General features: G+C 44.5%; 1 protein-coding gene across 10 annotated transcripts in view; it reads right to left on the bottom strand.

Moving 5' to 3' along the window:
- The window catches only part of TECPR2 (tectonin beta-propeller repeat containing 2), an 82,645-nt gene extending 58,819 nt beyond the window's left edge, over positions 1-23,826 (bottom strand). For 6 of the 10 annotated variants that reach the window (XR_012073830.1, XM_072963754.1, XM_072963759.1 and 3 more), the window contains exons 1-4: positions 23,683-23,825; positions 15,398-15,687; positions 1,405-1,533; positions 911-1,042 (exon numbers count right to left, since the gene is read on the bottom strand). Coding sequence is in view for 9 of the 10 variants with exons in the window: in XM_072963754.1 (XP_072819855.1) it covers positions 911-1,042; positions 1,405-1,533; positions 15,398-15,616 (480 nt within the window). In the remaining variant the exon portion in view is untranslated. Of the gene's footprint in view, positions 1-910; positions 1,043-1,404; positions 1,534-15,397; positions 15,688-23,215; positions 23,581-23,682 lie in introns of those variants that run through there. The other 4 variants (XM_072963758.1, XM_072963763.1, XM_072963761.1 and 1 more) reach the window with 3 other exon arrangements.
- Positions 23,827-23,848: the final 22 nt, after the last annotated feature.

Here is a 23,848-nt window from a genome sequence, read left to right as displayed (position 1 = left end):
TAAACAAAATAACCAGTAAGAGGGTGGGGCTGGGCCCCCTGCTGCCACCAAACCCCCTGCTCCTCTGCCATCAGTCTCTCCCACACAACCATGGTTTGGCCGGGCCAGTGCTCCAGCCACTAAAAGCACTGACTTCCATTTACAGTGTGGACAAAGAACGCTGCCTGCCATATCAGTAAACATTCAAGGCTGCTGGGAACCTGAGGCCATCAGCCACAGCAGCCAATGGGCACCCTGAGGGAACTTAGGATGGAAGGAACAGGATGTTGTCCCTAGAGTGTTAAGGTGCATCTTGAAGGGATGATTTCAATGAGCCCAGACTCTTGCATCTTCCCAAACATAGGAAAGTGCTAAAGTCATTAATTTGAGATGTTTGTTTTTTCTTTGATTAGCAGAAACCCTTTGATGTTCAACCACCTGGTTTGTTTTTACACAGCTCCTCTCTGTCCTGGCTCCTCCCTGACCTCTCTGGAGCCGTCCCTCAGAGCTACCTGAGAGCTGTCTGCCCTGCTCAAGTCCTCAGTAAGCCCACTGAATAAAACATTCTCAGCTTTCAGGTTGTTCCTTTTTTTTTTTTTCTCAGTTAACAATAATTATGACTGTGAGATGCTTCACGCCCTCCTACAAACCTTTCAAGGAATCAGGATTGATAGCGGCTCTTTTCTAAGAAGTAGCAATAAACAGCAGGAGAATGGAGAAATAAATGTTCCAGTAGAAACAAAGGCCAATTCTTTAGGCACAGAAGTAGCTTATAAAGCATTAGAAAAGTCCTTGAAAGAAAATGTTACAAATAATAATTGAGATTAGAAAGGGACAGCAATCAAGAATACAAACTGACCAACTAAAGATACAATTACGAATATAATTTCTTTAAATGGAAGGCCAACAACATTTCTGAAAATAATTTTACCTGGTCTAGATCCAGAGAAGAATAGACAATTTTCCCTTTGTCATCTCCAGAGAACAACTTCATTCCATTGGGGCTCCAAGCCAAAGCTGTTACGCTATTTTTGTGAATACCAGTGACATCAAATCTCCGAAGCTACAAATAAATGACAAAAACACACACAAGAAGAGAAAAGGATGAGCACTGTGAGAGGGAGCTGCATGGACGAGCTGGGACGCACTCCCTGCTGTTGGTGGAAGAGCACGGCACAGGGGCCCATCCGTCTATTCATCTTTGAAGCTGACAAGAGAAGAGCCAGAGAATATTAAGCAAAATTTAAATGAGCCATGTGTGCTTTCTGCCGTGTCCTACCAGGAACAAAGATGTTACCAGATTATAAAGAGCACAGTGCTAGGCTTTTCTGAGCACATATTTTCTCAGCAGATGAGAGTTTCTCATTTAAAACACATGAGGAATCTGTCAAAAAGTTAAGGGATGCTAAAATGATCAGCACGTACCTGTTTATTTCTACCGGGCAAGGAGGACACAAGTTGAAAAACGGCAACCCTCCCGGAGGCTGTCCCTGCGGCCACGAGGTCATCAAAGCAGCTCAGCAGCTTCACCACTGTGATGGACTCCGTCCTCCCCTGAAAGAGGACACGTTCAGCAACACAGGGCCAGGCCAGCTTTCAGAACGGAAGCCATCGCCCATCAGCGGAACGGAATGCTCACTGGACTGCGGCCTGCGCTTCCCTCAGTGAAAACGTGCACAACCCAGAAAGGTAATTAAACCCGTTCGAACCTTGTTCTTTCCAAGTTGCTAATCTTTGAAATGACATTTAAAGCTGCATTTCTGAGGCAGGAAATGCTGGCCGACCAGGTACAAATACACGGAGCTCTTATCAAGGGTGTTGTAAGGAGCTTGGGCAAGGGGGTAGTTCGCCCCCCGAACCGGAGGCTGAAGTCAGAAGGGCTGCCCTAGACTGAAGCTCTGCCCTCTCACCTCTCAATGTGGACAAGCTGTTCACCGGCTGTTGTCCATGGTGACTCTGCGACAGTCTTGCTGTGAGGATCAGTAAGACGGCACATTACAAACTGATTCCTGGCATGTCTGGGTTCTTCATCAATAGTCATACGAAATGACATTAACTCAAGCTTTATACTTTGGTTTATTAAAAAGCACACGTCAAGCACTGCACACAGATATTCAGGTTTCCAGCCCACCAAGTGATCATTTTTCACTTTGAAACCATTTACTGAGAAAAATTACACAACCATTTTGACCTTGCTAAGACATTCAGCAAGACCTCCAATAAACCATTCTGATCCCTGATGCAGTCATTTAGACGGCAGTTAACCCGTCCGACAGGCAGCTCTCCCTCCACATCCGGGTGCGGAGCCGGGCCGCTCAGTCACGCACAGCAGGGCGCGGTCCCGCTCTCAACTGGGCTGCGGCACCCGGACAAGCGCATGAAGGGCCGCCGCCTGCAGTGACCCAGCTGTCTCTCACCTGCTGCTTTACAGCTTGCAGGCTATTTTCATGAGCTCTAAATGTATCTGGCGCCAGATCAAGCCAGAGGGTCAGGGATCTGGGTCTTAAGCTACAGGAAGGAAGGAGGGAGCCCTGGAAGACTCCTGATTTTGCAGGTGTATCAGTCAGAGGTTTGTCTGGCAACCCCAGGTGGGAACAGGACGGAAGGAGGAGGGAGTAGGTGCCCCTCATTGAGAGAAGTGGCAAGTGAACAGGCACGAAGGCAGTAAACCCTGACGAAGACACTTTCAAGACCTGGTTAGAACACGCATCTGTGGTGAAAACAGCACAGCGACCTTCCTTGGGAGCGTCTCCCTGCCCTGCTCCCCAGGCTACCATCTGGCACTTCACGTGCATTATGCCCTGGAATCCTCAGACTGCCACCAGGGGAGTGCTGTCCTTAGCCTCGCTTTACAAGGGTTAAGGGGTGTGCCCGCGGTCACACAGCTGGAGAGACTCGCATTAGGACCCACACCGGGTGTGACTCTCCAGGGCCCGCTCTGCCCTGTCTCTGAGCGAGCCCACGGGCCCTGCAGACAGACAGCCTGGTCGGCCGTGAAGGAGAAGAATGAGAGGACCCCACACCTGGAGTGTGGGGACAGGAGTGATGGTTCCATCACTGCTCTGAGGAAGAAAGTGACCACATGCTTCAGGTAGGTACCACCTTGACGTGGCAGCAGAAGCTCAAAGTGAATTTTTCCCCAGGAATTTGTAATTATAAAAACTGCTACTGCATCTGGAATCAGAATCATTTACTGGAGAGCTTGCCATGTGGCAGCAAAAATCAAACAACTGTGTGATTTTCTGAATGAATGGTTTCAATACAAAAATCATCGCTCAAATGTGCTCGAAGCCTGAATATCTACACACAGTGCATGTCCACGTGCTTTCTGACAAACCAACGTATTAAACTCAACTTAATGTAACTTAATACGATTATTAACGCTACGGTTCTTGACTTAAGACCAAAGCGTCCCGAGCATCGGATTATCAGTACTTAACCATGCTTCAGACAGAGACAAAATATGACGTTTCAACACCTGACAGTAAAATACTCTAGCTATGCTGGAAATCATTCCTCTCCGAACACCCAGAAATGCAGAGTGAGACACCTGAAACACTCTTTTAAATGCACAGCGGATCTCGAGAAAGTATAGGGTCCACAAGAGCCCAAAACAAGAAGAAAACTGTCAGCTGGAACAGAAGCCAGCCCTGGAGCTGCAGGCCACCCCGGGGCTACCTGGCCAACACTCGGGCCCGAGGCTCTCTGAGGCGAGCAGGGGTAATGGGGACAAGGCTTCAGGCCAGACTGGAGGGTGGGGGAGCTGGAACTGATCTCCCCTGCAAAACCCAGAACCCCGGAAGACCCAACTCTCAGGGAAAGGCCATTTGCTGGCAAATCGAGCTGACAAGGAATTGTCTTATCTCAGGCGTGGACTGAAGTGAATAAAAAAGGACAGTTCCCAAGGATCTGTGATCGCAAACCTGCCCTACCCAGCCCCAGAGTCTGAATTTATTCTTCCTTCCCTAAGAAGCTCCGTGCCAGGCAGTCTGGCGTGCTTCCGAGGTCGGTGGCACTCCAAGGTGCCTGCAGAGTGAACAAAAGCCCAGCTGTGGAACAAAAGTCTCGACCCAAGTCCCTCGGCATCTGCACACGTGAGGATCAGCCCCGAAGCTCACAAATAGAAATTACCATAGGGAAACAGGCCCCATACAGAAGAATCAGCTAAAAAAGGCAGTCACAGAATTGCACGACCCCTCACCCCGACTCAAGTATTTCACTTAGAATGAAGAGACCCAGAACATAAAAGAAATATGCTTAACATTCTTAAAGAAATATAAAAGGAAACTGAAACGTAAGAGCAAGCCATTATTATAAATAATCAAATGGGGGGAGGGATGCATTGGGAGTATGAGATTAACAGATGCCCAGTGCCGTATATAAAACAGATAAACAACACGGACTTACTGTATAGCACAGGGAACTACATTCAGTATCTTATAATAAATTATAATGAAAAAGAATTGAAAAAAGAATATAGATACACACATATGTGTAACTGAATCACTTTGCTGTACACCTGAAACTAACACAATATTGTGTATCAACTATATTTCAACTTAAAAAATTACTTTAAAAATCAGGTAGAAATGAAAACTAATCAAAAGAGGCTCATGGTGGGCTAAATAACAGATGAGTCACAGCTGAAAGAAGTTTATTGCACTAGATGGCAGATCGGTGCAGAAAAGAAAGAAAAGATAAAAAACGTAAAGAAGTGAAGAGTCACAGAGGACAGAACACGAAGGTCCCACCTGCGTCTAACTGGGACTCTCTGAAGGCAAGAAAAGAGCAAGAGAAGGTGGTGTCCTCGGAGATACGCTGAACGCCACCCAGAACTGATGAAAGGGCTGCGCCCGCAGGAGCACAAGCCTTGAACAAGACTCATGGAAAGAAACACACACGCACATCGTGTAGTGAAACGGTCAAACCTCAAATGCAGTAAGAAGGTATTAATATGTCAGAGAAAAAGGGAAAACGACTAAATATGAGTAATTATTTAGAAAGGACTTCTCAACAATCGAGTCCAGAAGACAGTGGAACATTATCCTCAAAGTGCTAAGAGGAAAACTGTTGGCCTTGGATAGAACACCTCTCTAGACAATTCAAAGACAGAGAGACATTTAGACAAACAAAAAGTCAAGAGTACTTACCACCAAAAGATTTCAAAGTGAGAACTGCTAAAGCCTGTGCTCCAGTAAGAAGGGAAACAGCTGCAAATGGAACTGAGATGTAACAAGGAATGGCGAGTGAAGACTACGAAAATGTAAGAGACTCTAAACAGTGACTCAAAATATAATAATAATAATAAGTCCAATTTGAGTAGTTACAAACAGAAACAAAAAGGTAGACAGTTACATGTATAATGAAGAAGGCCAGACAGAGACATTATAAGAAAACTACAGGCCAACATTCCTCATGAATACAAACACAAAAAAATCTGAATAACATATTGCTAAAATGAATATAGCAAGACTTTCTAAAAAGGATAATGTATCATAACAGAACAGTAATGCAGAGTTGGAATAATAACCAAAACTCAATTCATGTAACATATTAATAAGGAAATCATATTATCACAACAGATTCAGGATAAATATTTGACAAACTTCAATACTCATTCATGATAAAAATTCTCAGATAACTAGGAATAGACATAGAAGCATCTGTCAGGAATGTACAGCTAATGTAATGGTGAAGACTAAGGCTAAGACAGAGACGTTCACTCCACTGCCAGCATTACACTGGGGGCCCTAGCCAGCACAGTAAGTCAAGTTTAAAATTAAAGGCACACAGATTGGAAAAGATGAAGTAAAACTCTTCATAGACAAACACAATCATCAATGTAGAAAACCCTAAGAAATCTACAAAACAGAATATGTGAAATATACAATTGATTTTTGTATTTCTATATACCAACAACAAAAAATCTAAAAGTGAAATAAAACTGTTGCATAATTTTTATATTATCTGTGAAGTGGTATACCATTACTTGAGGGTAGACTGAGATAAGTTAAAGGACACTTACTATAAACCCTAGAAGAACTACTGAAAAAATAAACCAAACAGGGCCTAATAAGCCATAGTGCACGTAAAATAGAAGTATGAAAACATGATTAATCCAAAGAGCAGTAGGAGTCTGTGTCTGTCTTGTACGTAAGTTCACTTGTGTCACTACACTTCAATAGAAATTAATAAATGAAAATGAATAAATAAAACAAAGAGCAGTAGGAAAAGAACACAAAAAAACAAGGTATAAAGAACAGGTGGGGTAACTAGAAAACAATTACCAAGTTGGTAAACTTAACTAATAGTTCTCCACTGGGGCAATTTTGTCCCTCCCCTCCCCCATCCCACTGGACATTTAACAATATCTGGGGGCTGCTACAACTTGGGAGATATTATTGGCATCTAGTAGGCAGAAACCAGGGGTGCAGCTAAACATCCTACAACACACAGGACAGCACCCCCAAACCAAAATGTAAGCAGTCTCACGTTGAGAAACCGTGACTTAAATCCAACCATTTCAACAATTACATTAAATACAAATGGCCTAAATATGCCAACTAGAAGGCAGAGATCATCAAACTGGGTTAAAAAGATCCAACTTTATATGCTATCTACAAGAAATGCACTTAAGATATAAAGGCACAGACAAGCTGAAACTGAGAACAGAGAAAGATATACCATGCAAAGCTTAATTATAAGAAAGCAAGAGTTTAACTATAAGAAAGCGGTGGTATTAATACAAGACAAAGTAGACAAGGAATGTTATCAGAGATGAAAAGAGACATTTTATAGTGATAAAAGGATCAGTTCAACAAGAAGACACAACCCTAAATGTACAGGTGCCTAATAACAAAGCTTTAAAATGCATGAAGCAACACAACAATGTGAATGTACTTAATGCCGCTGAACTATACACTTAAAAATGGTTAAAATGGTAAATTTTACATTATGTTTATTTTGCCACAATTAAAAAAATAAATGAAGCAAAAACTGATAGAACTGAAATGAGAAAAGTAAATGCACGATTTCAGTTGGAGATTTCAACACTTTCTCACAGTAACTGACAGACAAGTAGGCTGTAGATGTCTTGAAAGTCTGAACTATACTATTGCATTAGTTTGTGTCCATTGAAAAGCAAGCCCGAAAGATGGAATTACACATGCAAGGTACTTGTCTGGGGAAAAACCTGTGAGGGAAAGGGGGAAACAGTTGGAGGACACAGGAAGAACTGTCAGATCACAATGCAGGTCTGCAACCTGGAAGGGAAAGAAAGGGAAGAGAGGAGAGTGGGACAGGTAACTCTCAGTCTGCAGTGCAGTTTTAGAAAGTTCTGGTCAACAGGGACACCCCACGCCAAAGTCTCTGGTCAGAGGAGTCATCTGTTTCACAGGAAATGAGCCAGCCTTAGCGCCCTGGCTGCGCTCAGTAATTGGCTGGGAGCAGGTAGTAAAAAGTGTGGCTTTGGAATGAGCACAACGGTGGATTCAGAGTTCTTGCTAATTACGGTCCCCACAGCAGGAAAGGGTAATTGAGATTAGGTTATAATCAAGTGACATATGGAGTAAAAAGACACTGACAACAATTCTACCTTATTGAAAAAGATAAAATTTTTCAGGGTTGTATTTTATAACCAAATCAGGATATTCAAAACTTTTTAGGATACCTAAAGACTTGAGGCTCAAATCCACTATTAATATTTTTCTGCAGTATACCCATTTCATAAAACCAATCATTTAGCACATTATTTAGAAATGAGATTTTTACTGCACTAACTGCATTAAAGTACCAATCTAGTATTGTTTTCATACAAGTCTGCAAATGGAGACAGGACTTAATAATATCAAGTATTTGAAAGACTTGCTAGTTTAAAATGAGACAGGCGTTGAAGCAGGGTTAAGCAGTTAAGTGCTTAGTGACAGCTTCACTGTGCTTGCTGTGGGGGACACAAAGCTGCTGCTTTTGGGTCTCACGGTCCCATCAGCAAACACAGGGACGAGCCCTGTCCACACTGACGCACACATACAGGTGGGTCACAGGAAGGACGCTGTCTGCTCTGACAGGCACACGAGAGGCAGGGGCAGGCAAGGTTGCTGCCTTTAGGATGACAGCTGGCTGATCGCCAAGGGCCTCCTGGCATAGTATTTTCATTATTTTAAATAATGAAATATGATCATGTCTACAATGCTATACAGAACGCGACTATATAAACAGCTTAAAGAGTTGTCACAAAACGAGCCTGTGGAGTCCTGTGCAGCTTGGGCAGGGGAACATGAAGAGCACCTTTCTTCCCCCAAACTGTGCACTTTTAATATCTAGTTCTTGTTCCGAACAGTAGACATTACAGACTTATCTCCATATTCATCCTTTTCTTTCAAACTGAGTTTGAAAAGAAAATTCTCTTCTTTACAAGCTAGAAAGTGTCCCTTGCACAATGAAGACTCAGATTGTATCTTATCACGTCCTGGAACTCTTCTCTGAAAGAACATGACGCAACGCCATCTCTTGCATCATCAGTACCATCAGGAGGACTCATTTCCACCACTTTCAGCTGCAAAGTGCATTGTCAATAAATGCCACGTCCAAAAAGCTGATGCCATTGTCTTCCACTGGCTCAGCAGCCATCTTCATTCCTGGCTCAACAGTTCCCGAGGAGAGGAAATGATCTGGAAGGTCTGACATCCTTCTTTTTTCCTGGTAGAAGGCAGCAGCCCCTTCAGCAAGTGAAGCAGACAGCCAGGAAGGCAGAAAGTACTGGAAAACACGACTTCTGGCTGCTAGTTCGGATCCAGCAGCCGCCTCTATCAAGAGCACTTTGAGGCCCTCCGTGCCCATCCCCTGATTGCACACCCCACCCACCAACGCCAGGGCCCTGAACCTGGGACACAGCACTCTCTGGCTCTTACTCACAGCTGTGACACATGTGCATGTGTCCTCACACACTGAAGGGTATGGCGGTGCCCCCACCACAGCTCCGCACTCATGGGTCAGCATGTAAGGATCTGGCCGTCAAACTTCCTGACCCAGATTTTCAATCCGTTTAGTGTCCTGCTGTTGATCAGCCCGGGGAGGTGGTCTTGTGATCATGTGACTCACAAGAAGTCGAAGTTCCAGAGCCAACTCATTATTTTACAATGAATGAACCGCCTCACAAACCAGAACGCACATGGAGATTCCACCAGCACATTCTTCCCCCGCTGGCTGACACGCATGGCCAGCAAGTTCTAGTCCATAAGCTGTCTGGCAAGCGTGGAGCAACTTCTGATCAAACCTCCATAAGCCAGTCAGGCCACGAGGATCACAGCTCTCCAGGGGACCCCCAGCTGCAGAGCCTGACTCATTTGGATTCTGATTCCCCCCCAGTCACACAGCAGACTGCTCACTCTCTCCCAACACGTAACTCTTTTCTTTTGCTGTGAGGACAGTTCTGTCTTATTCGGGCATGGGAGCCACTTATGTCTCCTGCTGTCCAGCTCAGATCCCATCTATTGTGTGTTTAACTCATATTTCCCTCATTTCCAGCTTCCTAGGGCACACTTCCTATTGCCTTGTTGTGGCAACTTAACTTCCTCCAACAGAAATTCAACATTGGCTTAAGGAAAAAAAGTTTGATTTGAAAGCAGCCCGCAACGGATTTCCAGAGGAACCCTTCACCGTTAGGACAGCATTCAGCCAACTTTCTTAGGCTCCTTGGCAGGCAGTTTCCCCTTTATACCCAAGACAAAACACATCAGGGGAAAAGTGTTCTTTGTGGGCAAGTTCATGGGAACTGTGAAGTCTGACAAGGCTTTCTTTGTGAGCTGCTTTTGATGCCAGAGCTCAGCGGCTTTGGTAGAAACCGCTAGCGTATCAAATAACCAACAGATCTGAAATATTCAAGAAGACTCAAATAAGATATGAATTCATTAAGTTCATACAAATTATTTCACTATTCTCCTTCTTTTACTAACAAAGAACTAGAGTTGAAAGCTTGAATGGTTACACAACTTTTTAATGATCTAAAAGCTACACAAAGGCACCTGGTTTTCTGGAACTTCCTCATCTCCAAGAGCAAACTGGAGAAGGGAATGTCCGCGAGACTCGAAAGAACTCCCTAGAGCCTAGGACCCTTTCCCTAGAGGAGACCTTAAAGAGAGGGACAGAAGGCAGACTGCCCGTAAGGAGGACACCCAGATGCCGGGCAGAAATCTCAGCAGTCAAAAGACGGCACTGGAACACTTCAAAGCGCTAAGACAAAGTCACCACACACAGTGGGGCGGGGACCAAGTTTCATTTCCCCATATATTCATGTCCAACTCCATACACCACTTCCCGGAAAATTTCTGTATTATCACCTTTGCAACAACTCGAGTGTTCACATACATGTGGGTTTTCTGGCTTCCCTACTCTGCTCCAATGACCTATCTATCTATTCTTGTGCTAACACCACGTTGTCTTAATTACTGGAGCTTTACAGCCTTGCTACTCAGTAGAGCAACTTCTTCATCTTGTTCTTTTTCCAAGAGTGTCTTGACTCTTCCTGACCCATTACAATTTCAAATACGTTTTTAAGTCACCCTGTCAATTGCCATTAAAAAAACCTGCTATTGAACTGAACTTTGGTCACTTAAGGCAGAATGGATATCCAATAAAATATAACGAGTCACTGAAAAACAAATGTGAGAGCTAGTAAGTTCCTCGCAGCTACTGAATTGTGGCTCTCAATGCCGAGGACACCAGTGAAACCTACCTCGTAATGCTACTGATATATACGAATTTAGACCACAGGGTCCTAACCTGCAGATCTAAGGGTTACTTCCAGAGGGGATCGATGAGGGAGGCGTTAGGTAAATGCACCTCTGGCTGACGTGGTGATACCAAAACTCATTTCTGCACCACTTTGCAAACCATGACAGGCGTAAGTCAATGAAACAGGCATGAGCTTTCTAACTGGAAAACACCCAGCTGTGCTGCCACGTCCAGGCCTCTCCTTCCCTCCACCTGGAATACTCCACCAGACACCGCAGCCTGGTGTGACATTCCTAACTTCCTGTTTACCTGTGGCCACCCACCCCGCCATTGCTCATCCTCCCCCGGCCCCTCTCCTGCTAGTCTGTGTTTCTGTGTTTTTCTGGTTCTCCCCCATCAGACTCCATGCTCCTTGAGGCTGGGATCTGCCTGCTGTGTTCTCCACTGTGGCTCCGGGACCTAAAATGGGCCTGGCACAGAACAGGCACCCAGTACGTACTTGTGAGTAAATTCATCCGAGATCAGTGTGGAAAACCTGCAGAAACGAGCCCTAGTGTCACTGCGGTTGGCGCAGAGACAGTTCTGAAGGCAAATCCAGGAAATTTCCACAAAGTGCTAAATGCTAAAGAGCTCACACGTTTAGTTTCAAAGCAGAAAATCAGAAACATAGGTCAAGTCATCTTTCTGGTCTAGACTTACATATGACACACCCATAGATTTAACAAGTTTGCAACATTTTTGCCCTTGTTATTAGCTCCTTACAGTTTTCCTCATGTTTCTGGCACTCAGCTAGGAAGAATTTCTTGTGTCTCCATTTGCCCTCTCCCACTAACTTGTGCAGGAAAAATAAAGGTTTCCAAAAGCATTATTCTCGAAAACACATCAGGTTCTATTTGCCACATAAAAGGTCCACTTTCTTCTTTGGAACACAACTTTATTTAGACATAGTCTTTCACCCATTCCAAACATGGATTTATTAGGAGGTAAACTAACTTCCATTTTTATTTACCTTCCCATAACATCTTAGATTTTCCCTAAATTAAACAAGTTGATGCAATCTCTCAATTTCCACTTGGAAATTCCAAAGAAACTCCAAATCTGGTTTCAACTGTCCTCTATAACCAGACTTCCATGGGAGCCCTAACTGCTCACACAGGAAGACCGCACAATGGTTAGGCAACCAGTGCTGTGGCTGGAGCAGGAATCTTACCGTTTCTTTATCTGTAAAACACAGGGCTTGTTCTGAACGACGCTAAGACTCAGGCAGCTCTAAAGATGAAAGTCACAGTAACAGTGATACAAATACTTAATTCAGCTCCAGGCCCACACAGCTAATGAATGACCAAATTCAAAACAAACCTTTGTGTCGTTGTGTTTGCACAAGTAATACCTGAAAACACACTCATCAGCAAACACTTCTAACAGGAGGGAGGGTGTAGCTCAGGGGCAGAGCACACGCTTAGCATGCACGCGGCTGTGGACTCAACCCCCAGTATCGCCATTAAAAAGAACTCTGATGATTACACAGACTTAACGTGAAAAAAAAAGAAGTACTTCCCTCTCCCTCACACCCCCGCCTCAGTCTTAGCCCTGCTAGAGCCAGAGAATCATGGTGAACAGTTTGGGGGTGTTTCTCTAAATCTTTTCTCACGTGCTTTACAAGCAGATGTTTAACTTTGTTTTCAAGTTAAACACCTAACCTAACAGTCTAACTCCAAATTCTGTGTTCTTTCCACAGAAGAATTTTTATTTTCTACTTCCTTTCTGATTCTCCACAATTATGTTTATATTCTATACCTTACGGGTGTTCCAAAAATGATTTTGATATTTAGAGCTGTCAAGTGTGGATTCTGGCCCCAGCAGAATACATTTTTCATGGTCCCTCAGTAAGGGAAAGCCAGGTAGAAGTGTACACATGGCATCTTCCCCCAGACTTTCCTTCTACTCTGCTGGGCCCCGTAATTTGTGGCAGATTCCCCCAAGCTCCGCTCCTCCCCACAGAAACTGTCCTAGCACACACACACACACCCCTCCAAAGCTCACAGCGCTCACCCTGTGATGAATAAAAAACGAGCTCTAGGAAAGCTAGAAAACTGGAGTCAGGTATAATTTGTAGTTTCATTCTGGGGACCACTAAATTCTTGTTTCCTTAAGCTTTTCCGATTTGGTGGCTGAAAATTTAAACATAGGTGCAGGTGTGCCCCATTTTACTGCACTTCACAGACACTGTGTTTTTTTTACACATTGAGGGTTTGTGGTTTTATGTGAAGTCTGCCCTGACTTAAATTTGTTGAGGTGTGTTTTATGACCAAGAGCCTGGTCTATCTTAGTGAACGTTCCGTGTTCCCTTGTAAAGAATGTATATTCAGCTGCTGGTGGGTGGAGCGTTCTGTAAACATCAATTAGATCACAACGGTCATGGGGCTGCTCAGTTTTATAACTTAGTTAATTTTCTATCTACTACTTCTATCACTGAGAGAGGGGTGCTGAAGTCTCCAAAACTACTGGCATGTTTTGATTTAGGTCTACCATTTCATTCGCTTTGTGTTTGTTCCTTCTGTTTTTCCTTCTTCTGTTTTCCCCTTCTTACTTTCCCACGAGTTGTTTGAATATTTTTAAAAATTCCCTTTTGCTACATCTGTAGTGACTTGTACTATTCCATGTTGTACAGGTTTTTTTAATGGTTGCTCTAAGGATTACCATAACAGGCATGATGCACACTCTTCAAAACCTATTTAGACTCAATATCTCACCTCTTCAAGTAGAGAGCAGAAACCTTTCCACCAAACAGGTCCCTTCCTCTTTCCTCTTGTCTTACAGCTGTCTTACGTATTACCACATCTGTACACACTGAAAACTCGATCAATGTTATAATTTTTGCTAACTGCCAAATATATCTTGAAGAACTCAAGAGAAGAGAAACAGTCTACTGTATTTCCTATCATTCTCCCTTCATGACTGATATTCCAAGTTTCCTGCTGGTATCTTTTCTCTTTTGTCTAAAGAACTTACTGAAGCAATTATTTTAGAGCAGGTCTGCTTTCAACGAATCCCCTTAGTTTCCTTCATCTGAGAATATTTTTATTTCACCTTCCTTCCTGATAGATATTTTTGCTGTAAAAATTCTGAGTTGATGGTTCTTTTCTCTCAGCACTTTAGAAGTGCTGTACCACTGTCTTCTGGCCTCTATAGTTTCTGATGAAAAGCTTGCAGTCATTCGAATTGCTGTTCCCAACAGGTGCTGCATCAGTCTTCTCCGGTTACTTTTAAGATGTTTCTTTGTCTGTAGTTTTCAGCAGTTTGATTATGATGTGTCTGGGCATGGTTTCTTTGGTCTATCCTGTCAGGGGTTCACTGCTGGAGATAAGTTCTCCTTGCTAAGTGTTGACATATTTGAGAGATTTCAGATATATTAATTTACAACCATAATTTTTAAGATTAGCTACATAATGGTCTTAAATGTTTGGAAAACCTGATCAGTCATATCCATGAGCTATTAATCAAAGAAAAGAAACAGCAATAGTTTGATGAACAGTTTGGGGTGGGGGTCCCTCTAAATCTTTTCTCTTGTGCTTTACATGCAGATGTTTAACTTTGTTTTCAAGTTACACACCTAACCTAACAGTCTAACTCCAAATTGTAGAGCCAAAAATAAAAAAATAAAATAACTCTAGAGCTAATCTCCCCAAGCTCAGACGATGGTGGCACCATTTCCTAACTGCCTCTGGCAGGTCACGTAACCTCTCTGTGCCTCAGCTGTCTCCCTGGTAAAACAGGGATGATAATGACATCTACCTGGTAGAGTTTCTGTGACGATGAAATGAGTTAATATGTGTAAAGGTCTAGAATAATGCCTGGCACACAGTTAAGTGCTATGAGCATGCTAACCATTTTTGTTATTTTAAATTGAGTATAAAGCCTTCAGAAAAACTAACTTTATAAATTAAACCTCAATAATTTGAATATCCACTAAGATGTAAACATTTGTAAACATTTCTCTTAAACACAAAAGCCTGTCTTAGTCTGTAAAGGTCCAGTAACCACACACAGAGCAGAGCCCACAGGGCCATGAGGCAGGAGCCACAACCCAGTCACCTATGAGTCTCTCCCAAAAGCCATGTACTCAACAAATCACAGATATTAACTAAATGGGCGAATTCAAAGATAGTCCATCAATACTTGGTGTCAACCAACACCTACCATACACAGAGATGCCTGAGTCAACCAACACAGAACACAGTCGGTCAGGATCCCAGGGGTGGTGTCCTACAGAAGTGACCTCATTTAAGATGCACGCGTTTTTGGCAGCTAGCTGATACTGATCCTAATCCTTTTTTCATAATAATTTCAACAGAACAACTAGAAATTATTCAAGTAAAGTGGTCAAGGTCCTTTGAGAAACGAAACACTCAGGAAAAAATACCTACTTCTAAAGTTTTCTATTAAGTGCTAAACACTGTCATGTTCTCTCTTAATGTAACGCTAGCTTTTTGGAGGCAGGAAAAAAAGAGTTAAAAGCATCAACGTTTTTAGTGATGTTGGACCTCAACCAGAGATGGTTTTAAAGCACTGTGTGGTTAAGGCACTAAGGCCACGTTCCAGCCAATCGGAGATAAACTGTCCCATGTCACACGCAGGTGAACATGGCCAGGGCTCACCTGTGCTTACGAGTAAGGGAAGCACTCACCTCAAAGTTGTACTTTTTCATCTGGTTGAGGTGCCGGCAGTACAGGTAGAGCATGCCGATGCTGCTGCCCACGGCGATGTAGTCCCCGCTGGTGTCCAGGGCGGTGAGGTAGACCACGATGGAGCGGAAGCCCTTCTGGATCTTGGTGGGAATGGCATTGAGGAGATAGTACAAGGGGCAGAACTCTCTGAACGTGACCGGCTCTGACAGGGAGGCCATGGCCAAGGTTTCCACGGATGATCTTCAGGCAGGAAAGGGAATCTTAACTGGCATCTAGGGAAACCTGGGGGCTGAAGAACAGGGCGTGACAACTCTTCCAATGTCTAGTCCTACAAAGGGAAGTCAGGTTTAGGGGCAGGAACAAGGAACTCTCAAATGGGTATGAATTATAGCTGGAGCTTAAACAGACAGAATAAGTAAACCAAGTGTCATCAGGATCACTGTTGAGCATTTTAACTTAAAATGCACTTCACTGTGTACTGGTCCCTGTAATTTATACCGTGATAAATGCTACAAAGAGGGAGGGGTGGGAAGAATACGGGAAATAGTTCCCACTCTCAAGTAGCTTATTATCTAGTGAGGGAGGCGAAAGAAACCGAGACACAAAATCAGATGTGATCAGGTCATCCTGACTCTGAAGCCTGTTGGGAAGGACAGAACGTGGGAGGAGAAGCAGTGAAGGCACCGAGCTGCAGCCGCAAGCCAACCCCAGGCACAGGCATCGCTCTGGGTGGTGGCGGAGAGCAGGCCCCTGGCCAGATGCCCACAGCCTCCTTTCTCAGCTCAGAACCTCAGCCACTCGGCCCCTCTTATCTGTTCCACACCGAAAACCACATCTCTGAAAATCTGGACTCAACTCCCCTCAATAAAGATACTCAAATCGCATGCAGCACGTTATAATTTACTAAGTGCGCACCACTCATTTAGTCTTTACCCTACTCAACTTTTCGATGAAGCTACGGAGGGTCAGAGGGTCACGAAACGCCCAAGATCACACAGGCAAGGCCTGAGTGTAGGTCTTTGCCCTTCCAGTCCTGACCCTCTGCCACAGTCGCAGCTCTAACACACTCGGCAGCTCTAGGTGGGCGCTCCATACCTGACCAGAGTGGAGGGTCTTCCGGCCCTAAATTTAGGTCCATGGAGACTCTCCCCAGTCCCTCGAGTAGAAATGTCTTGGGAAGCTGGATTTACAGTCTATTTGAAGTGCAGGTCTTCTATTTCTACAGAGTTGACTGGCGGACTTCCACGTCCCTTCTGTGAAACCCACCCCACTCCTTCTCACCCAGGGCTCTCGCACTGGCTATTCCTGCGGCCTGGAATGCTCTTTCTCCAGATGTCCCTCAGCTTTTGCTTCTTTTCAACATGTAGGTCTCTGATGGAATGTCACCTCCTTCAAGAGGCCTCACCTGACTGCCTCCTAAAGGGGCCTCCCTCCCTGCTGAGTGCAGTGTCAGGTCCCTCCCTCTGCCTGACTTCCTCCACACATCCCTTCTCTTCTGTTGACTGGCCATTTCTGCCTGACCCCCTCTACCACTGGTCGGTAAGCCCCACAACAGCTAAGCCCACATCTGCCTCCCTTGCCCCTCTGGCCCAGCACCTAGAAAAGGGTCCGGAACATCGGAGGCAATCACCAAGCATTTACTGAATCAATGAATAAGTTATGAAAAAGGAAAATCTGCAAGGAAGGAATGAGTGACAAGAATGGAAGACAAGTAGGGGGGAGGATATAGCTCAGTGCACGTAGAGCACATGCTAACACACAAGAGGTCCTGGGTTCAATCCCCAGTGCCTCCATTAAAAAACAAGCAAGCAAGCAAGCAAACAAATAAAAACTTATTACCTCCCCCTATGAAAATTTAAAAAAAAATTTTTTTAATTAAAAGAAAGAATGGAAGAGAAGCAAGTACTTCAGAGAGGTGGCAAGATCCACATGACCCGGAAACCAAATGAAAATGAAATGGCTATCAGGCAAACTCAAGTGAGGATGGTCACGATCAGACACCTTGTGAAAGCATGTAGATCATTTTAAGGACATGGGACACTAAAGTCAAAATAAAAATTAAAGTAGCAATAATGATAATAGCAAAGTTGCAAGATACAAGATTAACAGACAAAAGTCAATCACTTTCCTAAATACTAGCTACGGAAAAGTGGAATTTTAAATTAAAAACACAGTATCATTTATATTCACATTCCCCAAAATGAGATACTTAGGTATAAATCTAACAAAATGTGTACAAGAGCTACACAAAGAAAACTACAAAACTCACATGAATAAAATCAAAGAATGAAATAAATGGAGAGGAATAACAGGTTCATAGATAAGATTCAATACTGTCAAAACGTCAGTTCTTCCCAACTTGATCTACAGTTTGAATGCAATTCCAGTAAGTTATTTTGTGGATATCAACAAAATGATGCTAAAGTTTATATGGAGATACATAGGACTCAGAACAGCCAACAGAATACTGAAGGAGAAAAACGAAGTTAGAGGACTGATACTACCCTACTGCAAAACTTACTGTAAAGCATCAGTTATCAAGATAGTGTGGTACTGGCGACAGAAAAGACAAATACATCAACAGAACAGAAGAGAAAGCCTGCATACAGAGCCACATAAATACAGTCAACTGATCTTTGACAAAGGAGCAAAGGCAATACAGTGCAGCAAAGACAGTCTTTTCAACAAATGGTGCTGCAACAACTGGACACCCACATGTAAAAAGTGAATCTACACACAGACTTACATCCTTCACAAAAACTAACTCAAAATGGATCACACACCTAAATACAAAACACAAAACTGTAAAACTTCTATAAGATAACAGAGGAGAAAACCTAGATGGCCTTGGGTAAGGTGGTAACATTTAAGGTAATACCAGAGGCATGATCCACAGAAGAAGTAACTGATAAGCTAGACTTCATTAAAATTAAAAACTTCTGCTCTACAAAAACAATGTCAAGGGAATGAGAAAACAAGTCACAGACTGGGAGAAAAACATCTGCAAACACCTATCTGACGAAGGGCTATTATCCAAAATATACAAAGAACTATTAAAACTCAACAATAAGAAAACAAACAATCCCATTAAAATATGGGCCAAAGATCTAAATAGACATCTCACCAAAGAAGATATACAAATGCCAAACGAGTCTATGAAAAGATGTCCCACAGGATGACACCTGCACCCCAATGTTCATAGCAGCACTATTTACAATAGCCAAAACATGGAAACAGCCTAAATGTCCATCAACAGGTGACTGGATAAAGAAGATGTGGTATATTTATACAATGGAATACTACTTAGCCATAAAAACCAACAACATAATGCCATTTGCAGCAACATGGATGCTCCTGGAGAATGTCATTCTAAGTGAAGTAAGCCAGAGAGAGAAAGAAAAATACCATATGAGATCACTCATATGTGGAATCTAAAAAACAAAAACAAACAAACAAACAAAAACAAAGCATAAATACAGGACAGAAATAGACTCATGGACAGAGAATACAGACTTGTGGTTACCGGTGGGGGGTAGAGGGTGGGAAGGGATAGACTGGGATTTCAAAATTGTAGAATAGATAAACAAGATTACACTGTGTAGCACAGGGAAATATACACAAAATGTTATGATAAATCACAGAGAAAAAAAATGTGACAATGAGTGTGTATATGTCCATGAATGACTGAAAAATTGTGCTGAACACTGGAATTTGACACAACACTGTAAAATGATTATGAATCAATAAAAAATGTAAAAAAAAAAAAAAGAAAGAAAAGATGTCCCACATCATATGTCATCAGGAAAATGCAAATTACAACAGTGAGATGTCACCACACACCTAGGATAACGGCCCAAATCCAGAACACTGACAACACCAAACGCGGCTGAGAATGTGGAGCAACAGGATGGGAATGCAAAATGGTACAGCCGCTTTGGAAGATAATTTGAAGGTTTCTTATAAAATTAACATAATCTTACCATACAATCCAGCAGTTGAAGTCCCTGGTACTTATCTAAAGGAGTTCAAAACTTATGTCCACATAAAAACCTTCATCACGTTTACAGCACCTTTGTTCATAACTATAAAACTACAGAAGCAACCAAGATGTCCTTTAGTAAGTGAATGGATAAATTCTGGAACATCCGAAAGTGGAATATCATTCATAACTAAAAAGAAATGAGCTATTAAACCATGAAAAGCCATCGGGGGGACCTGAAGTGCATGTCACTGAATGAAACAAGGCTATCTGAAAAGGCTGTGTGCTGTATGATTCTACATTCAGAACCATGTAACAGTCTGGAAAAGGTAAAGTTGTGGAGGCAGTAAAAAGCTCAGTGGTTGCCAGGGCTTGGGCTGGGGAGGGAAAAGGGAGGACACAGAGGATATTTAGGGCAGTAAAAATACTCTGACACCATAATGATGGCTACATGTCATTCCATGTTTGTCCAAACCTACACAATGTACACCACCAAAGGTGAACTTAAGGTAAACTATGACTCTGGGTGATTATGCTGTATCACGGCAGGTTCACCGGTGGTAACAAATGTCCCGCTCTGGTGAGGGATGCTGATGACGCAGGAGGCTCTGCATGTGGAGGGGGAGGGGGTATATGGGAAGTCTCTGTAGCTCCTTCTCCTCAGCTTTGTTGTGAACCTAAGACTGCTTTGGAAAAAAGTGTTAAAGAAAAAGCTCTTTGAAAGAGAAATGGATGGATTTCACACTACCAACCCTACTCAGAATTCTTCAGTGGTTCCCCAGGTGCTCTGAGAACAATCGAATACCTTTCTGTGGCCTACAAGGCCTGTGTGCTCTGACCCCTTCCTGCCCCACCATCACACCTCTCCCTCTCTTGTCATCCAAGGTCCAGCTCCACTGACCCACTGTCCCTCCTGGGGCTTCACAGCCGACTCTTCCCTCTGCTCCCTACCATCTTCCACCTCACCCCACACACCTGGCTTCAGGATGGCCCCCCTCACAGATCACTCCCAGGGTCCATAAGTTCCCCCTTCCCTCCAACACATCATCTTGCTTACGTCCTTCATAATTCTCATCACAAGCTGTAACTGCTTTATTTGATAAACAGTTCAATGATCATCTCTCTCATAAGAATATAAACAACACAAATTCTCTCTTGTTTACCAGTGAAAGGCCTAGCACCTAACAATATGTTTGGCACAAGGGAGAAGTTCAATAAAGATTTGTTGAACGAATAAATAAAATGTTAACTTCAGTTGTTACTGCAAAAGAATATTCTCAATCCAATCTTTAAAATCAATAGTGCTTCTCTGGCTATGAGTATTTCCATTAAAAATATAAAACATCACAACATCTTTCCTCGAGTCAGGACAAATCCCTCCCCTACTGGTACCACAACCCCGTACGTCTGGAAGGTGACAGTGATCTTCATGCTGACTGCTGGCACCCAGATGCCTGATGCGCAGTTTTTCAAAACTGAACCTAGGACTGATAATACACAGTCTGAACTCCCCACCGAGTACAATGACCCTAAGCCTTCGGAGCCCCCAGACAACTCTAACGCCTTAAGGGTTCTCTCCAAAATCTCTAGGAAGCGATAACTAGTATCCCTGTTGTTGAATCTATTTTTAAAGTCTGGCCACAACATCTATGGTTTTTAAGTGTTAAAATCTTACAGCGGAACATAATGAGATTGAGGTATTTCTCTTCCTGATGAAATTCTGCCACCTCCCGGACCCCAAGCCTGCTGGCGAGCCGGTGCTCCCAGACTGTAAAGCCTGACGACAGCCTGAAAGCTGAACCTTCCCGCCAGCAGCCTCACCTCAGGCCACTCCTTCTTCCACGTACTCCCCGCTGCAGTCACGGCGTGCTCTGCACCACTTCCCTGCACGTTCCACCAACTGTGTGTCTCTGCAAAGTCCCGTTTCTTCTTTCCCCATCTCTTAAGAACTAGTTCTCTGCCAGGAAGCCTTCACAGACCCCCTCTGACACTCAGTTGGTCTTGCTTCAAAAGACTAAGGGAGAGTGTGGCATAATCAATGCCCAACAAATATTTGTTGAAACAATTTCTCTCAAAACACTGTGCCAGATTCCCCAAATATGATAGATCAAAATATAAAACCTCTCTAACTCAGTTATATCCATCATTATGCAAAAACTCACTGGTCTCATACATCCAGGTTCAAAGAATTGACTCATTTAAAACTGGCAGGGAGGGTACAGCTCAGTGGCAGAGGGTGTGCTCAGCATGCACAAGGTCCTGGCTTCAATCCCCAGCACCCCCATCAAAAAATAAAAGTAACTGATTAATTAACCAATTACCCCCCCTGAAAAAAAAACCAGAAAAATTTTAAAAAAGAATAAAGCAACCTAAAAAATACCGAACACACACTGAATCATAATCACGTCTACCTCAGCGGTTCACAGAGCTATCAACTACTCACTCCTGATTCTACCAAACTCTTGGTCTAGAAATCTCTCCACACTTGACTTCAAAGCCTGTTTTCATTATGTGTATAACTGACTCCTGGTCTGTTTACTTTTCTAAGCCTAAACTGCTCTGCCTGATGCCTGTTTCCTTCCCTTTTCCCCCACTAAGTTCCAGTAGCCATTTTGTTCAAACTACTCACAAGCAAATATGAAATGAGATCTTCCTGGGACTTGAAGTGCAGTTTCTCTAAGAGAAAACTGAAAACAAATGCAGTAGGAGTCAATCTTCTATGGAAAAAGACAATCTGGCTACAAAATAACTCAACCCTAACGAAAGCTACTTACTAGTCACTCCTTCAGAAGAGGACTATCCTTATCCCACCACCAGTCTCCAAGCCCATCCCCAAATCCAAGTAGAGTGTCCCCTGTACCATGCCTGCTGCTTCTCAAGTCTGAAAGTCCCCTGAGGACAGGGACTGGTCTGTCTGGTCCACCACAACATCCCTAGAGGCTGGTACTATGGCTGACAGATAAGGGACCCCAAATACCTACCTGCTGAATGAACAAACAAGGAATGTTAAGAGTCAGGTAGAAGAAAAAAAAAAGGAAGAGGAGGAGGAGGGGACGGGGAGGGGGAGGAGGAAGAGGAGGGGACGGGGGGAGGGGGGGAGGAGGAGGAGGAGGAGGAGCAGCAGCAGCAGCCAGTCCAGAGCTTTATCAAGGTGCACTGGAGCTGGGTGAGAGAGTACTAAGAGCCTTAAAGCTTAGAAAATGGGGAGTCACTGGTCATCACAAGGGCTACAGCGGCTTTATTCCCAGATTCTGTTCATGTTGGGATCTGGGTTTGGGGATTTTCAGAACTCCTCTCCTTAAAGTTTTCAAGACTATAAGGAGGCTATAAGGAGGAAGTCGACTTCAGGACAACTGATCACTCCAGCAGATAAGGCAAGGGTGCACCCAGGTCCGAACCGCGCACTCTGCCAACAAATCTAACAATAAAGCAATAGAACAGAATACAATTCCTGAGTCTCAGCCAGAAAGTGAGGAAAAACAAAGCGCAGGGAAGAGAAATGGAGGTAGAGTATGTGGATAAGGAGGGCAGAGGCCAGGCTTTATTGAAATGTACCGAGTGTCAGGCACCGTGCTTAGCAATTCACATGCACTGACCTATTTAATCCTCCCACCAAGCCAGAGGTCGAAAAGTATTATCATCCCCATTTGACTGATGATGAAACTGAAGCGTAGTGAGATACCACCTGCCCCCAGCACAGAGCTAGGAAGGGGCAGCGCTGGGACCGGTCTGACTCCAGGCTACCCCACTCTTGTAAGCTGCACTAACTATTCAGCTCTGAGGCCTTAAAGCAGGACCGAGAGGAGGGCGTTCATTTATCCAAATAACGAACACTTACTGAGCACCTACTGGGTACGTGTGCCAGGCGATGGTGGGCGGACGAAGGGCCGAGGACTAAGGGGTCGGGGAACAGAACGCAACATCAACCCCGAGACTACGGAGCCCGGAGCCTCGGCGCCCGTGGGGCAGAAGGGATGCTAGGGTGCGGCAGAGGAAGGGAAGGGAAGGCGCGGAGTGGGAGGAGCGAGCGGAGCCGGGGCGCGCGAGGCACAGGGCCCGCGGAGCCCAGGAGCGGTGGGCGGCTACTGCTCCCCCGCGGACCGCCGGCTCCCGCCGGGCAGCCAGCCTGGCGCTTCGTGTGCCAAGGCATCCGGCCTCGGCCGCCGGCGCGGGCGAGACGGAGGCCGGGGAGGGGGCGAGACGGGCAGCGCGACCCTGAGGTGCGGGAAGGATGGCCCGGGGGAGGCGAGAGCGGCGGCGGGAGGCCGAGGGCGGGGCGGGGGCGGGTGGCTTCGCGGGACTCACCTCCCACGGCGGCCCCTCCGGACTCGTCAGCCCGGCTCGGGGGGATGGACTCCGGGCCGCGGGGACTGCTGGGACCCCGTTCCCTGGGCAACGGAGCCGGCACCGCCGAGAGGCAGCTGGCTCCGCCGCCGGCTAGAGCGGCAGAGCCTCAAGCGGCGGCTAGCGG

This window comes from Vicugna pacos, chromosome 6 (assembly GCF_048564905.1).
Source record: "Vicugna pacos chromosome 6, VicPac4, whole genome shotgun sequence".
NCBI lineage: Eukaryota > Metazoa > Chordata > Mammalia > Artiodactyla > Camelidae > Vicugna > Vicugna pacos.
Note: the sequence above shows the minus strand (reverse complement) of the source record. Positions and strands in the feature narration are given on the sequence as shown.